Source organism: Labrus mixtus, chromosome 24 (assembly GCF_963584025.1).
Source record: "Labrus mixtus chromosome 24, fLabMix1.1, whole genome shotgun sequence".
Lineage (NCBI taxonomy): Eukaryota > Metazoa > Chordata > Actinopteri > Labriformes > Labridae > Labrus > Labrus mixtus.
Window position 1 is genome coordinate 3,554,402 of NC_083635.1, and position 17,264 is coordinate 3,571,665.

Here is a 17,264-nt window from a genome sequence, read left to right on the forward strand (position 1 = left end):
AGCCAAGTGTTGCGTCCAAACCATTCGACTTCCTTCCTTTGTTTCAGAACATTTTAGCTAGGCAGCTGGCAAAAATATTTTGAAGTTTCTTTTGGGCTTTTAAAAGTACGGAAAAACAAGGGAAAGGAGCCGAGTATTACATGTTTGGACGAAGCCGAATGGTATTTTTGGGGCCAAGGAATGTTCAGGGGTTCATTGGGGGGAACCCGCGGGGCCTGGGCGGACGTGACCACTCAGTCTCTTTTTCAAGATTGTTCATCTTGTCGTGTTCTTTTTGTTGTCATACGGTTGATTTGACGCATTAGGTTTGAATGTCTTTTTATTGTCACGACTATGTCAGCGATTTCATTGTTTTTATTTAGAAAAGGACAAGTTGGATGACAATTCCTGCTTCACTGGTTTATAGAAAAACCAGCATGTATTTATTTATTGTGTGATGATGCACATATGACTTTTTGTTTGTTGACCATAAGCTAAGTTAGTTTTGTTGTGTTGTATTTGATTTGAGGGGGAGGTATGGATGATAATTGATTCAGTAATTCAACCATCCCTCACGTATTCTACTCATAAGGATGCTCTAAACACTATTGGACAGCTTGAGTCATCATATTTCTGAGCTACAGCTGAGCTCAAGCCAGTTTTGACACATACAAACAGCTGTTGAATGTTATTGTCGAATCACATTATCTACTGTCCAACAAAGCAACATTCTGCATTTCCAGTCTCAATTTCTACATGTACACCAATTCTTCTGTTTCATTTCCAATGGCCTATGACGGGCTGAAATTAAATGTTTTGGTGGAAAACAGGCTTATTCAGTTTCTTGCCAAGCTTCAGACGAGAAGATTGATGCCACACTTGCTATGTCAGTATGCTATGTATAAAGCTTTCACCGGTAGCTTGTTAGCCTAGCTTAGCATTGAGACCTTAAAAATGGGGATATAGTTACCTGGGTAGGTTTGACTTATTGACAATCACATGATTGCCGACATTTAGTTGGTTGAAACAGGTGAATAAGCTCCCAGTTTTCCTTTCTTTCGACAATCTGAACCTCAGCGATCCCTTGGTGTAACATGTTGAAATAGCTAAACCATCTCAGTCCATGAGCAATTAGTTGCCCAACCAAGTTGCTCAAACAGGAAGTAGTCCGGTTCTTAACCACACACCCAAAAGTGATTTTTTACTTTATACTTCTGTTTGTGTACAAATTATAGAGACAACATGTTCATTATTATTTTTTTATGGGTGTTGGTAGGAAGTTATGATATCTTTGAATGGCCATGTTACCCTTTTTGCCCTTTTATGCAATCTTTATGCTATGCTAAATTAGCAGACTGCTAGCAGTAGCTTTACATTTAGCATGCAGACATGAGATTAGTGTCAATCTTCTCAGGTAACTCTCGGTAAGAAAGATAATACGCGTTATTCACAAAATTACAAACTTTAAGCTCTTTGATGTGATTATCTAAATGGACCAAATGCTGTCTCACTAAACAGAACCATGCCTAGTCAATGATTATTCTGCAATAATTCTTATTTTTTGATGTTAACTCATGTAGTACTAGCACGCATTGAAATTATGAGTTTTTGTTTCTTTACATTTTGAACTGTCATAGCTTGTTATTCAATAGGAACGTTTGTCAAATGAACAAACTGGAGTTGTGTTGTTTCTATTCTTTGTTTAGCGAAGTTTATTTTTGGAACAGTTAGCTGATACCTAAGAGGGCATTCTTTTCAAACGGCACTGCACCAGTAAAGAACATCCTCGAGGGTATTTTGGCTTTTATACAACTGTTTTCAGTGCATGTGTACCATTGAAATGTCTGCTTCAAAATAGTACACATATGTAAGAATTCAAAGCATAAAAATACAAGGATTGCTAATGCTTATTAGCATGGTTAACACGTGCATTTGACAGAGATCTTGTTGTGTTATTTAAATTTGATTGCTAAGCAGGAATATTGAGTTGTAAGTGATGGCAGTGTGGTTTTAATAACAATCAATATTCATGTGTTACTCAGTGTTTTAAAAACTGTATTTACATTTGTGTATATGGCTGAGTATACTTTGAAACAAACTGCAACTAATGCAATAATAGGGTGCAATGTGCAATTATTTATTCAGTTATTTATTTCTTAGCTTAGATACAGGAGAGCCGTGTATTTAATTCACTTACCATGTGGCGGGAACAGCAGGAAAAAAAGGAACGACTAGACATGTTTATTTTGTTTTCAGCTTTTGTTTGTGTGTATCGCAGTTTGGGGGAAAAAAGTGATAGAACTTGGTAACTATTTTGGATTGATTTATTTGCAATGTGCAGATCTATATTAGTTGTGAGTAATTACATAGGTTTTAATTTCAAAGTGTTGGTAAGTATAAAAAACAAATAAAGTTTCATTTTTTTCTTTCTGTGACTTGTTTTTCTCTGAGTTTCTCTTCGCTTCTTCTAACATAAAACCTTTTTGCTTTGCACACATGAAGGCCTGACGAACTGCGGGCTGACAAAAGCAAATATCGGGTAAAAAAAAGCTCTAATGAGGTTTTGATTGTTGTGCAATACAGCTTCTTATTGCATGGCGAAATGATAATTAGATCATGGGGTTAAAATGTTACTCAATTTTTATGAAAGAAAGCTCTGAAAATGAGTTAATATTGCAGGGATATAATAATGCATTGCAAGATGCATATAGCACAGACTAGCAGAAATGCCATCTGAGGTCTTTCTGCAGTTTCATGGAGGTCCAGTGCAAAATTAGGGATCACTATAATGCGTTCTAATCATAACCATTAACTGTAATTTAATCTTTAATTTCACGCTAATTAGAGAATGATTAAAACTGACTGTTCTAGTTAAAGACTGCTCTCATCATCTCTCATAGACTGTTAGATCATTTTATATTAAAACAATGACAAATGTTTGCCCCTCCCCCTGGATAAAATCTCAAAAAATATCATATCACAGATTAATATATAAGTATAAGTAAGTAAATAACTCTAAAGGTTTCAATACTATTTGGCTTTGTATTTGAGTCAGAACATATGGGCATTAACAGAAATAAAGTGTTTCCACATGTACTTTTACACATGTATGAAGTATTTCTGTCGCACTAGAATTTAACTACAACATGGAGACTCGTTGGTATCTCCCATAGACTTTAAAAAACATGAATGTGGTCTCAGTGACATCCCCCCATTGGTTGCTGAAGCAGAGTTTTTAAGCCCTATAGTGGCTGTTACCATATTGGAGACACTATCATTATTTAACATTCAGTCAATCTAGCAACAGCCAAAGACATGGAGCTAAGGTAGCCCCCCCCCCCCCCCATTTTAACATGAGATTTAATGTGACTTCAGGGTTTTCTGCAGCCAGACTCTACTGGATAACTGAGGAACTGCAGTGTTTTGCTTCATTTTTCAACACTGAATATAGCTGCTTGTTTTTAACCTGATAATTGCTCAGAAGGACTGGATGTTGAAAAGCCAAGACCTCCAGGTACACATTATTTTGTGTAATAAATTATTTTGCACCTATGTATGCAAAACAAACTTACGAATCCAATAAGTCATTTTCTTTTTCTTGCTAGTCTGACGAACTGAAGTAGAGAGCTTTACACAGGTGGTTAAATGTAGTAAGCAGAAGAACTTTTTCAGCTCATCCTCAGGAGACTTTTGGGGGGATAAAATGTTCTGTTTGTGGATTTGTTCTCAGGCAGAGGAGATCCTCAAGGACAGAATGCCGGTCTTGTTAAATGGCGTGTTGCAGAGCGGTGGAATCACGCGTGTTGGCCGGAATACCACTGAGCTAAACTGACGGCTTAAAGACAACGCCAGGAATTTAAAGTTTCATGTTGATGGGGTGGGGGTGGGGGGCCCATTGTTTTAGTGAGCAGGAAAGGCTCCCTTGGTTCAGGGTGGGATTCAAGGGTAGATTAAGAATTTTTCTTAGTGAGAGCCAAGAAGCTGTCTGAGAATTTGATTCGTCGGCAGGCCATAATCATTGGAAGAGATCCAGAGAGAAGCTTTGCAGTGTGTAGGCTATCTGAGTTCAACGGGCTGCCAGCTGACCAAGAGTCTGAATGAGGAGTCGAATCCTACCACACAAACGGTGTGAGAAAGGTATTCACATTGTACTATTAGATAACAACATGTCACTTTGTGCTTGTGTTATTTCACAATAAATTAAATTTGTCGACGCATTGGAAATGCTTTCTCAATCCTAACGTCGATCAATCTAGAAACAAGCAAAGAAGAAGGGCTGAGGCGGGTCGTTAGTCTCCTGGCAAACGGCTACAACACACTTACCTGTCGGACTAATCAACAACACACTTAATTATGAAGAGTTATGCATCACTCTACGCCTTAATTTAATCAAAATGGATGAGTTATGGGAACAAAAATTAACTCCAGTACAGTTTTTACCAACAAAGAAATTAACCTAATTAAGGAAGGCTAAGAGGACAGGCTGCTGATGGCTAAAAAAAAAAAGTCAACTGTATTTAAATAGTTCTAAAGTTTATTCCGATCAGATCCTGCATCTCTGTTATTTGCTGCAGATACTGGACTTCCTCAGGAGTTGTAAGTTAACTTTTTGTCTTGAAACCCCTGACACTTTATCTTTTAATGCAGATGCCCATATTTTGTCCTGATGATTCAGCCAGGAAAGTTCCATGTCCAGTCTAGCTCATAGAAGTGCTCCAGCTGCCAGCCACCTAATTTTCTCTGTGCAGAAGATTAACCACTATGCCCAAAATAACCCCCACCACATCACAGCTCTATTGGAGCCAATTTTACATATGATAAAGTAATGCGACGTCCGGCTTCTGCATGACGTGAGAGGCTTAAATCTAAGAAGACATCTGAGCCGCTAAAACAGGCATAAGCCAAAGATCAGATAATCGTCTGCACTATACAGATACACATTTTCTTTTGGCTGTCCTTTTTCTGTGGCCTTTTTCGACCACACATTGGGTGAAGAAGAGGGACAACATTTTTGTAGCGTTACACAGAACACTGAAAAAAGGACACCAGTAGATCACTGTGCTCTCTCCAATTAAGGTTTTGTCCGACTTGGCTCGTCTGAAAAACGTAAAGGCATCCTTTGCCCCTGTGTTGGCTTGGCATGAGAGTTGGAGTGGATCCATGCTATCACTCAGCATTACTGTAAGCTGCTTACAGACAACCCTTTCTTTAAAGCAGAGAAGTGATGTCAGAGCAATGAGGGAGAGAGGAGGGGGGAATCCTAAAGTTGCAGCATATGTCTTGAGAAGACCCAGGCTTTTTTTTTTTTCATATTCCACTCTTGAGGTCGTAATGCAGGGGGTCACGGCGCTGGAACGTACTGTGTCCTCTCGTGAGTGAAAGCGATTGCAAGCAGAGTGAACAAAATCCAATGTCAGACAGTCTCTGCAGCGGGAAAGCGTCATCAAATGTACAGAGCGTTGCTTAAGAGAGGTCAATGTGCACTGTAGGGCAGCGCAGTGCTGCTTTCAGAGAGTGACTGCAATGTCAAAAAGAACAATTCATGCAGAAAGTGCAGATGAGACAGATTGATGTAGAAACTGCAGCTCATTGTCATCTGTGTGCATGAGAAATTTGTCTGCAAGGAGTAACTCTATAATACTTACCTGACACAGGTACTCTCAATTGGCTTGGCTCCATTTTCATCCTGGAGGAGTGTGCGTTTATTCAAGATGGCTCACCAGGCAGGAACTTTGCCAGGAGACCGGACACGATGAGAAAGGGTGCTGAACAAACGCCTTGGCAAGTTTCAAGTAAACACTGCAGAATGTGAAGTAAATCACCCTGGTAACCAGGCTGCAAGACAAACACTGGTGTTGTGGATTATTTTGACATTTATGAGTGCAGGTTGTGATTTTGGATGCTCTCGCAATAAAGCTCACTCATGCACATGGGCGTTGTAGTTGGGGGAGGGGCTCCTTCTTCTTAAAACTCAGTAGATTTTGATCAAGAAGAGACTGTATCCTCTTTAAATGTATCCAAAAGTATTAATGGAGGACAATTCTGAGGACCTCAGCTTAAAGCTTTTAATGGGGCATTTGTGTAAAGGAGTTGTGGGTGTAGAAATATCACAGGGGTTGCTGAGACTGTGGTGGAGGGGCCTGATGTGATCTTTTCAGGGGGCTCAGAAATCCTGGAGACCCTGCACATGCATGCTTAGAATACATTACTGGTGGTCAATTTAATCAATGATTCTGCCTTTCAACAAAATTGACAGGGCTGGACTCTGCACGTCTAATCACCCCGATGCTGTGGCTGAGTTCAGGTGGTCTTTCTTTGCAGCGCAGAGATACAGCCGGGAGTAACTCTGTGGTCACGTCGATATGAAGGGCTGTGTATGGTACTCCTCCATCAGCTCAGGGCGATTGTAATCAATGTTTATGAGGAACGACAGAGCCTGACACATGGGTCAGCCGCGCGATCAGTCACAGGCAAGAGCTTCGAGGAATAAGAGGCGGCGGTAGATGACCACCATGAGGTACAGGGACCTTTGGGGGTCTCGTGACGGGCTGCTAAAGAAGATAAAATGTGTTTTTATATCTTTGTTGGACAGTGCTGTAATTGATTCTGTGATGACTTATCTGATCCGATTAAATCTTGACTCATTCTTGACTGAGTGTCTATATGAAGATATATCAAATCTGCATGCAGGCAGAGGTTTTAATCATCACCCTGTTCATTAATGCCACACTATGGTCTTACTATTGTGGTGTTTTTGTGCTCAGAACTATTAAGTGACAGACATATGGCAAATATTTTACACTTAACCACATCATATTCCTCCACTGATTATTAAATGGAAATCAATCCACTGTCATTGAAATAATTGTCTCAGTTTTATTGCATAATCTTCAATTTGCATAGTTCCAATGAACGAGGGAACTGACACTAAGAATATATCGACATGCTGGGATTTGATGTCCATAACGATTGAGTTGATGGATAAGAGGGAGGGTTGAGGTGGGGGGTAAACCCATAAGTCTCCACGCTGACTCGCAGGTTCAGCAGGGATCCTTTTAAACAGCACGAGAGAAGAGAAGGGACCACAGCGGTGCAACTTACACACTGCTGCTCCTCTGCGCATATCCACACACACACACACACACACACACACTCACATCGAGAGACACACAGCTGCTGCAAAGCTGCTCTGACAGCAGGTTGTAAACTGCGATCAAACAGTTGGACACTGACTCTTGAAGCGGCTGTTTTCTCTGTTGCTGGAGATGTTTCTTTGCAGGGGATTTTTTTTCCCTCAGATTATTTATTCCTGGATGTTTCATCAAACAAAATCGATCTCTCTCGTGACTGCACGGAGCGGACTGTGTGAAGCTGTCAGGTAGGTGCTGACTCTAATAACATCCTCAACTCACTTTTTGCTCTTCTTTTTCCTGCGGCGATGTAGTGATGCCTTAATTTCAAACAAATACAAATAAAGCATTGAAGTAGAACATTTGACATGATTTAGGTTTCACACTGATTGTTTTGTTAATGATTGAATGTGAGAAAATTAAAATTTGGATTGATTTGAAATATTCTAACCAAAATTTAGCATGTTTTTTAATTTCCTGCTCTGGTTTTGTTACAATAACTTTAACAGAAATAGATAAATAGAAGTTATACAATTCTGAATCTGTAAAAAACAAGGTAAAAATGAACAATAACTACACATCATTAACCATTAGCTTAGCATTAGTCTAGTTTACACTTAATTAATAGTTTCTAAAGCATTGTTACGATATTATGTGTCATTTATGAACAGTCCTTATTATTTCTTAAACTTTTTTTTAGTGTGAAATTGCTGCGGGGCGGGGGGGGGGGGGTCAGATGAAGAGATTAATTAGCATAGAAAAATTCACATAGAATGAAACATTTGACTAAAAATGAAGCAAGGGGAGATATTTTTGTGAATAATCACAACTCAAACAAAAAAAGAGGATCAGAGAATAGAGGTATCACTTTCTCCACAGGGGGGCGCCAAAATCAACACAAACCAAATGTTCCTCACAGGTGCTTTAAATACTGTATGACCTCAACTAATGCTTAAAATGTGTAGTTATTATGAAGTGTTACCAAAGAAGAGGGCTTCAATATGTTATGTTCATTCATCTTCTGATCTTTTCTGGTTATCTTCATGAATCTATTCATAATTTTAAGGCCTCAGAGTGATGTCTTTAAGATCCAACAAACATCTCAAAACTCAACAATATCCACTGTATAGAGAGGAAAATGACAAAGAACCCCTGATGATTAAGAAAAGTGATTGCTTCTGTCCAACAAACATGAAAGTAATACCTTCTTCTACCCAACGCAATATTTGTTTAATCAGAGCTATTTAGCATATGGATATTAATGTTTATTGAGGGAATCCTGGAGAAATTAGAAAACTATTTCTGAGAAACGTGTCTGACATTCATCACCGCGATCAAACAACTGCTTCCTGCTTATCAGACGCTCTTTATGTTGTTATCTACCAGCCCAATGCTCCGTGTCCCACAGTCGTTTTAATTTGTATTCTGACCTTCACTGCTCTCGCATGCTCCACTGTTAATCTTATAGAGTCCATCAGTTCTTTATTTAATCACACATCACTGTTTAAAAGTTCATCTGCTGCATATTGATGAGCCCAGCACTCGGCTAATGGCTTGTCATTTTCTCACAGGGACACATCCCGTGTGAAGGGACCAGTGCTTTAGAAACACGCCATTATTATGATAATCCTGAACTTTGCTGGCTTTTTCTTGGGGGAAGCCATCTGAAAAGGGGTAAATGGTTTGGGAATTCCGGTGAATATCAGCTTTGAGATATGACAAAGAAGTTATCAACTTAAAAGTGATACGTGGAGTAAGAAAAGCTGTCTTTCAAATTAAATGTCTCAGGTTTTATCAGCATTTTTTAAACCAAAGCACCGACCTCGGACTCCACAGGTTGCAAAAAAACAAAAGAAAGAAACTCCAAAGAACTTCCTTGTGTGATTTGACATTTTCTTTATCTATTATTTATCTATTTCTCTTGCAGGATTCCTCCAATCTGCAAAGAGGACACATTATTCCATCCCCGGCACACATGAGTAGAATGACATGTGTTGATCTTTGACTGCACGAGCACGCAAACCAGTGGGTACTTGCTCCTTAGCTGTTGGATCAGGGCTTGGACTCCCATCTTTTTTAAGATCAATGATGAATAAGAATGATGTTGAAGGTGCCTGCAGAGTGAAACGTTAGCGCTCAATGCCCAGACCAAGGCCATGTCCAGACAGCCCTTTAATTCATTTGAATGAGGCGGGATGCCAACGCAGAGGGCACAAGTGAAAACCAGCTGGCAAAAATGTTGAACCTGGCTCTACTTTTGCTGCAACGCTCATCATCCGCTAAGACTCTGCGTCGGCAAAACAAATTCTAAGACTACTGGGTAGCGTGAATGGATTATTTCTGCTGTTAGGATTGTACTAGTTGGTGAAGACCAAAGAATAGATGCTGCTCTATCAGGTTCAGGGTTTGTTCCTGAGAAGTCGCTGACTAGGCTTTGAATTCATGGATCTATCCGTCATACTGGATTTCCTTGTTTCATGTCTTTCATGTCCCAAAAGCAACATTTTATCACCAACGCAACTCCTTGCGTTGATATAACGCAGGGCTGATTTGCCCGCTAATGGGGGTCTCTCAAAGGTGCAGGTCATCCGTAAAACCTCCCTCCTTTGGTTCTCCTTTCTCTGTGAGAACATTGTGGCTTCTGTCGATGGTTATGACTGCACGTGCGTGCCCTAAGGTCTGTCATTGCTCGGACAGGAACGGTGTGGTGGTGCAGTGCACCTCACGGAACTTGGAGAGCATCCCGACGAACTTGCCCAAGGACACTGTCGTTCTCTTGCTTTCATCTAACCGGATCAGACACATCACAAGGGAGGCCTTCACAGACCTCCACCGCCTCAGGGAACTGGACTTATCTCAAAACGCCATCGAGAATGTGGAGGTCGGTGCCTTTCAAGGAATTTCAGAGAGCCTGCGGACCTTGGATCTTTCAAACAACCACCTCAGCGGCCTCCCAAAGGACACCTTCGCCAAGCTGCACGCCCGGGTCCGCCTGTCCGACAACCCCTGGCACTGTGAGTGCTCTCTGCAGGAGGTGTTAAGGGAGCTGAGGCTTGACCCGGAGACGGTGAACGAGGTCAGCTGCTACTCGTCGGTGCAGGAGGAATACATCGGACAATCGGTCATCCAAGTCCTGGACTCTGGGATCAACTTTTGCAACTTCCACCACAAGACGACAGACGTGGCCATGTTCGTCGCCATGTTCGGCTGGTTTTCGATGGTGACTGCTTACATCATTTATTACATCAAACACAACCAGGAGGACGCCAGGAGGCACATGGAGTACCTCAAATCGCTGCCCAGCACGTCACATATCAGCAAGGACTACGACACAGCCAGCAGTGTGGTCTAATGTGTTTGAGAATGGATGCAACTTCACTGAGGAATAAAAATGAAGGAGCAGCAGAGAATACAGATCAAGGTGCACCAATGAGTATGTGCATTGCATATAAGGAATGCTGATGATGTGACAGCTTTGCAGCGAGTCATAAAACTCTTGCCTTGTGATAGACGCTACAAAAGTCTCAAACACATTAAGAGGCATGAGTAAAGGCTTAGAATATTAGCTGTCTCTGTAAAGCTACAAAACAGAACTGTTTTAGTTTGTTAAAAAGTGACCTCAAGTAGGAGACCATATGGGAAACATTTAGAGGTGTCAGCAATCCTGTCTTGTTTGCCTCCCAATCTATAGAAACGGAGGCATTCTTTTCCCCCTCAAATGTTATGTTTTATGCAGAGAAGCATCTTGAAGGTTTGCTCCACCAGTATCTGAAACTGTTTTTCCCTTTATTAAATTAGACATCTGAGGACTCACTCCACATCCAGAAGAAGAAAATCACTTTTAAATCCCGACTGGAGACTTTATGAGGAGTAGAAGGAAAGGAAAAGTGCTAATAAATTCCTGCTTGAGACTCGCAGATTCTTATCGTTAATGAGATGATTCTGTGTATTTATAGGTCGGTAAATAATGTAAACCAGTAGTTCAGATAAGGTCACCTGTAAGGACTTACATTTCAAGCTTGAACACTTGTCTCTTCACTTTATGCGTTCCTGTAATAGGTAATAACTTTGTCACTTCTGGGAGTAAAAACAATCAATTCCTGTCAGAGGAAACGTCGATCAGATGAAGCTGCATGTCTCTGCTCCGAGACAAAAAGCTGTTGGGATTTTCTTCCTATAAGTTATCTTTTTAGTTTTTAATTAACTGCTGTTGGGTAACATGTCAGGTTCAAGAGAGTACAAAGGTCATTTTGTAAAATTCATACGTGCAGAATTTCTTTAAATTTGGAAATGGCAGTGATTGAGCACTTCTATTGACAGTTGTCTCATGAATATAAAAAGTTGCTTGAGATAAATAGTCGAGGGCGGTGATAGGTTTTGTTGAACTATTGCAGAAGAATAAGATACAGCTAAACCATGTAAAGGCCTCTGTCCAATTCAGGATTTTTTTTTTGCAACCTTTCAACTTCAGCGCAATGCCAATGGGTACTGCCAAGACATTTTAGTGGACACACACGTCTTAGTTTAAGAGCTCCAATCAAAACTCAAACTGATGAAAATGTTATAATTCTGTCTGTTTCATGCATAATTAGAGATAAGCTGCATTTGTTTACCTGATGTTTCTGTCACTTTATTGCAAACGCTCACACATTTTGGACATCTTTGCTGTGTCTTTGTTTTTCTTGGGACATCCCGTGGTTGGTGGTTTCTTCAGTTCTAACTTGAACTTTCTAATTAAGACAAATAAAAACAGTGAACTTCTAATTAGACTGCTGCAGCTTTATGTTGATTCTGGTCCGTTTTTTTTTCTTCCCAGGATGTATTTACAGTGAGTTGTGCCCTTTTATGGGTCTGTGAGCATCCCTGCAGGTTGCTCCATAAGTCAGACACTGCTGCTGCTACTTCGTATCGCAGGATGTTTATTTCCTACCTCCTCTTTGGACAATAAATAGAACACAAAACTCAACATTTATCAGAGTCCTGCTCCTTATTTTTCCCTCAAGAGAAGCAGGAGTGGAAGCAGAATGATGTGTTTATGTGTTTTGTGGGTTTGTCACACGCACTTTCAAGCATCTTACACAATCTTGAATCAGCTCTTCTGCAGCTGTAACACACTCCTCACATTAACATCTGTTATTTATCCCTCTAGATGCCCACAGGTCCAGATATTGAGCCCCATATATCTTCAGTTACATAGAGCTGGAAGAGGCAGAATATTAATGCATGTCTCGCAAACCCAAAAATAGTTTAAATCTATAAATGTAATGAGCCTCTGTGGAGGAGGGTTAACTCAGGATCTCACTGCTGCATCTATCAGGGGCGTCCAGACTCATTTTAAAACAAGGCACCATTCGATAAAGTGAAAATACAACCTCTGCCTCATGTCGTACTCCTGCACCGTGACGTACATTATATATATAAATTATACTAGATTGTAGTGTAGCCAAATGTCTGCCAAGTCAGCCCTCTTTAACATCTCCACGGCTAAAAAACAAAAGGAACAAGCAGTCAGGGATCTTTTATAGTTTCCTCAAACTGAGAATGTAATTTATTCAGGACTCTTACACACCCTCACATGCTCTTTGCTTCACATCTGCCCTGACAGAATGTTGCATCCAGAGCATAAAACTGGAAGCTGAAGCTTCACTCGCTGATCTTTGATCCACTCTCTCATACACAAGTCGCTCTCTGTCATTCAAAACTTTCAAAGAAGTAGACGCCCTTTCAGACCAAAACAAAACCCGTCGTTTGCGGAATTGCCAGAGTATCATATCAATATGTTAACAGTGAAATAACTCTTAACTAAAGTAAATAAACCATCACTTTACTGTTTTTTAAAGATGCTTATTATAAAAGGTTACTTCAGATGTATGTCACACATACTGTATATTTACCTGATATACTTGTGGTCTTCTGAATTTCGAGGTAGTTTGCCGAAACTACTGACGCAACATTACAGCCTTATCTTTAAGCTTTCGCCGTCCTGCCAGCAAAACAACATATTTTGTGAAATGTGTGCGTCCAGTTCTCACCTTGTTATTTCTGAAACTCGACCTATGTGCTGTCAAACGGTCACAACATTAATTACAGCCCACATTTCTTTGTCTTACAAGTCCCCGAGTGCTGGGGCGTACATCCTAATGAATTGAATATTTTTAATTAGCTGGATGCGGTTGAGGTCATTGTGTCTCTCACAGTTCAGACAAACAAAAGGCCCCTCATTGGAGCTACACAAGCAACAAAGAGAATGACTGGCATCTATTTAGCAGCTGTTCTCAGCACTGAGGCAGATAGAGTTTACAATTAAGGCGCACTCTGCAACTTTCAAATCAGGGCTCTGAAAAACACCTCTCGCAAACGTCCCGCTCCCCAAACTGACCACAAATTAAATCATCCCACGCTGTAGAATATTAAAGTGCCCACATTGCTGAACAAGCAGCAACCAGAATGCAAATTAAAGACGCATATCCAACAACACTGGATCAAAAATAATCATAATAAATAACATTATCTTGGGAGACACCAGCATGAATGATAGTCAGAGTTTCCATGTCATTCTCTGCCAGGGTAATGTACCATCGCTGTAAGTCATCAGAGTCCTTTGAACATGTCGTTTTCTTAATGCTGTATTGTTCAGCGTTCTTATTTATTACAGCGTCGTTGATTTATGATGCACATACACACAGGGGACACATAACAAGATGTCTTTATGGAGATTTATCACTTTTCACTGGACGGGCAGAATCCTGCCTGAAGGCCATCCTGTGTCTTCAAACATCATAAAATTAGTTCAGTGAAACATACAGGTGACTTTTATACCAGACTTCTCAACACTTACTGTAGATGTTGATTTGACTCCCAAATGTCTGTGTGGTCTTATGAGAAGGTTATTATAGAGATGATTCTCCCTGAAGCGTTCATCCAAGTAGAGTTCTGAAGCTTGCCTCTATCCTTGACTGTCATTGTGCCGCCTCTCCTCTCACACACTCCTGATTCATTTGAGGTCTTGTGAAAGTGTGTCTCCTTTAACTGGATCAGGTGCTTCGCAGCTAAAGTCCACTTTAATATGCAAGCACATGTTGTGCACATCAACAGATTTTGTCCTTTAGTGTCGTGAGAGATATTTCCACTTTGCATTATTGTTGCATTTTGCCTCCTCACCAAGACTGAACAAGTTGGGTGTCTTTTCTCGACGACATTTGACCTTTCAGCCACAGTCACGCACATGTTTCCGAGCTTTGCAGAGTCGTTCTGTGAAGCCGAAATAGTTTCTCAAGATGGGCAAACATGATGACACATAAGTGGAGACACAAACAAACCATTACAATGAATACAAAACCCTGTTTACAAGAGATTCATGGAGCACATAGTGTGTCATGATGACCGTCTGTTCTCGCACTAAGTTGCACTAGGCATGCATGCCAATGAGACTTAGCTCGCAGCCTTGAATATGTACAAGGCCAAAGATTCAGATGTTTCATTCAGGGCGATTTCAAAAGAGCAGATTTTAGTCCTTCTAATATGTGAGTAAAGCAGAAAGAGCTTCTAGACGAAGTCAAACAGAGAAAAAGCACAATGCGACAGAGAGTTGAGACACACCCAGCGAGGGGTCTTTCAATTTAGGATGAAGGAAGGTGCAGTGTTTGGGTTTACGGAGGAGAGGAGAATTGGAGAGCGAAATGATTCACTATCATTGTGTTGCACAGGGGGCTGTTTGGGGGAACATGCTGAGAGAGGGCCCGCTCTGTTCAGGATGAAATCTCAGAGATATGAAGCATTTGAAGCGTGTGTGTGAGAGAGAGAGACAGAGAGAGAGAGAGAGATGAGGCAGAGTGAGATAAAAGGAAAGAATTCTGCACGTTAACGTGATGTTGATTCAGGATGCATCCACTGAGAGACCGTTTCTTTATGTCTGTGTGTGGCAGGACTGAAATAGGAAAAATGAGGAAAGTTTATCTACATGGCACAAACAACATTAAAAGCATCCTTAATGGGGTCCTGAACCCTAGATTGGCAGCCACTTTAAGTGAGGCATCTCCAGATTGAATGAATGTTTCTATGAAGCGTTTACATTCATTAAACACAGGGAACATCCTGTGGAGAATGTATTTCTCTTCAGATTTCTTTTAGGTTTTGAGGCAGTGCTCCATTGTTATTTAGCACAAAGACGATACAGTACGGCTGCAGAGAAACACTTGGCCCAGTCACTGCCCTCAGCAACCCATTAACACCAGTGAGTGTCCGGAGAGGTCATTTATCAGAGGCCGCAGCAGCCCTTAAACTCCGGAGCTGCAACAAAGAGCTCGTTTATATCCCTCAAAGAAAAGTTAAAACAAGTGTTTCCACACCTCAGCGGAGGGACATTTGTCATTTCTCCCCGTGGTGCTCTCAGGTCAGAGGTTTGTCTTTGCAGAACAGTTTTAGAAATGTTCTATCAAAAGGTTTCTAAGGTGCCTTCAGTGTGTCACGTTTAGAAATGTTCAAATGAGATGAGACATAAGTGTCACTGCTGAGGAAAACATACTGCCCTCCTGTGGGTAAACTCTGTACTACAAGTCAGAGTGCAACAGAGTTCCCTTCAAACATTAGAGCAGGATTGACATGCTTATGTGAAACAAACACATGGATACACATTAAAAGGTATACATTAAAGATCTTTGGACATTTGGGTGTATTTTCCAACTCTCTAAAGCATGCTAACAACTCAAGAAAATAAATAATGCAGGCTCATACCTTTTCATGCTCTTTCCCCGACGTCTCTGTGGGACCATTGGACTTCTGGGTGATGCAGGCTTGTTCGGGAGGATCTGAAACTTGGCATTCCTTCAGACACGAAACTGAGGGAGAGAAGCGCTCCCCAGGGTGCCATGTGCTCTTATAACAAGTCTGTAAAAAAAAAACAATTTGACGCCCTATTAGGCTTCAATTTAAATATTTGAAGCGCAGTGACTAAACACAGCGACAGAGCCGGCCCTAAACATTTTGGTGCCCCTTATATTGCAGCCAGTTTGACCACTAATCACAATATTCATACAAAAACGGGCATACAGCTTTATATTTAACATCATTTCTTTATTTTAAGATAAAAAATACTTCTAAGCAAACGTGAATGAAATAACACTAATATTTCTTATAAATAAATAAAAATAACTAGTGTAACAGAACAAACAGTGCAGGGAGCACAAGAGGTCACAGACAAGAAGAAATGTATTTTCTTACACTGGTTCATTTCTTAACATGAATAATCTTAACCTAATAGTGGACATAACTGATGTTAATTTAAGATATGAAACACTGACGATATACTACCATCCATCCACAACAAGGTAGCTGAACTACAACAGATAAATCATTGACCCTGCACGTTACCTCTGTGTCTTTTTCACATTATTCCTCCTCTTCCTCTTTTTCCTCCCTGGGTTCCCGAGGGCTGTGTTGTTGTTTTTTTTTAACATTACGGTCATTTATAAACGTGATATTAATCGGTACACTCAGTGTCACTCACTTCTAATGAGTCACCTGCCCTCCTCCTCCACAACGAGCAGGTAACGAGCAGCTGGGTTGTGATGCGCCGGGTCAAGAAAATAGAGCCTTTTTAATTATGTGAAGTAGGCCTAGTTGTGTTTTCATGGCTTCTTTCATAAAATTATTAATTAATAGCATGAAAATTACATTAAATAAATCAAATTTAGTGACATTTGAACGCATTTTTCCTTGTATTTCTTCAACTTTTCGGCCTCACTCATTTGCCTATGCCACGGGCCGGCTCTGCATCGCGAGAACAAGAGATGATAACTCTTCAAGAGGTGGTCTAAATTGTGCAGATAAACATGGAACAGTTTTGGCAACCGATAATATGAATGATCCTGTGTTACTCACCTGAATATTTATTTCCGATGAGCAGCCATATTTTTTAAATCTGAAGCCAGTCAGCTTCTGAACTGGATCAGCAGAAATAGCAGTGACGCAATTAATAACATTAACGATGCTTCATCATTAAGTATCCCTCATCGTTCTGATGTCAAAACGTCTGCTGTGAGGAAATGTTATATTTATATCCCTAAAGCTCATACATCTGATAATTTATGACTCCACTCAGCAGAACGAGAAACAGATTCTTCCTGGTTAACTTTAGAGCCTGTGGATTCATCATTT

The 17,264-nt window shown here is 40.5% G+C and overlaps 1 protein-coding gene across 1 annotated transcript; it reads left to right on the top strand.

The window, feature by feature from the left end:
• The first annotated feature begins 7,153 nt into the window (after positions 1-7,153).
• Positions 7,154-10,549, top strand: LOC132959776 (leucine-rich repeat-containing protein 3-like). The gene is made up of 2 exons (XM_061032966.1): positions 7,154-7,357; positions 9,037-10,549. The coding sequence occupies exon 2, from the start codon at positions 9,670-9,672 to the stop codon at positions 10,459-10,461; it is 792 nt and encodes a 263-aa protein (XP_060888949.1). The 5' UTR covers positions 7,154-7,357; positions 9,037-9,669; the 3' UTR covers positions 10,462-10,549.
• The last annotated feature ends 6,715 nt before the right edge of the window (positions 10,550-17,264 follow it).

Bases quoted from the DNA above. Each gene is read 5' to 3' on its own strand.
- LOC132959776 (XM_061032966.1), top strand. From the start codon at position 9,670: ATGGGGGTCTCTCAAAGGTGCAGGTCATCCGTAAAACCTCCCTCCTTT.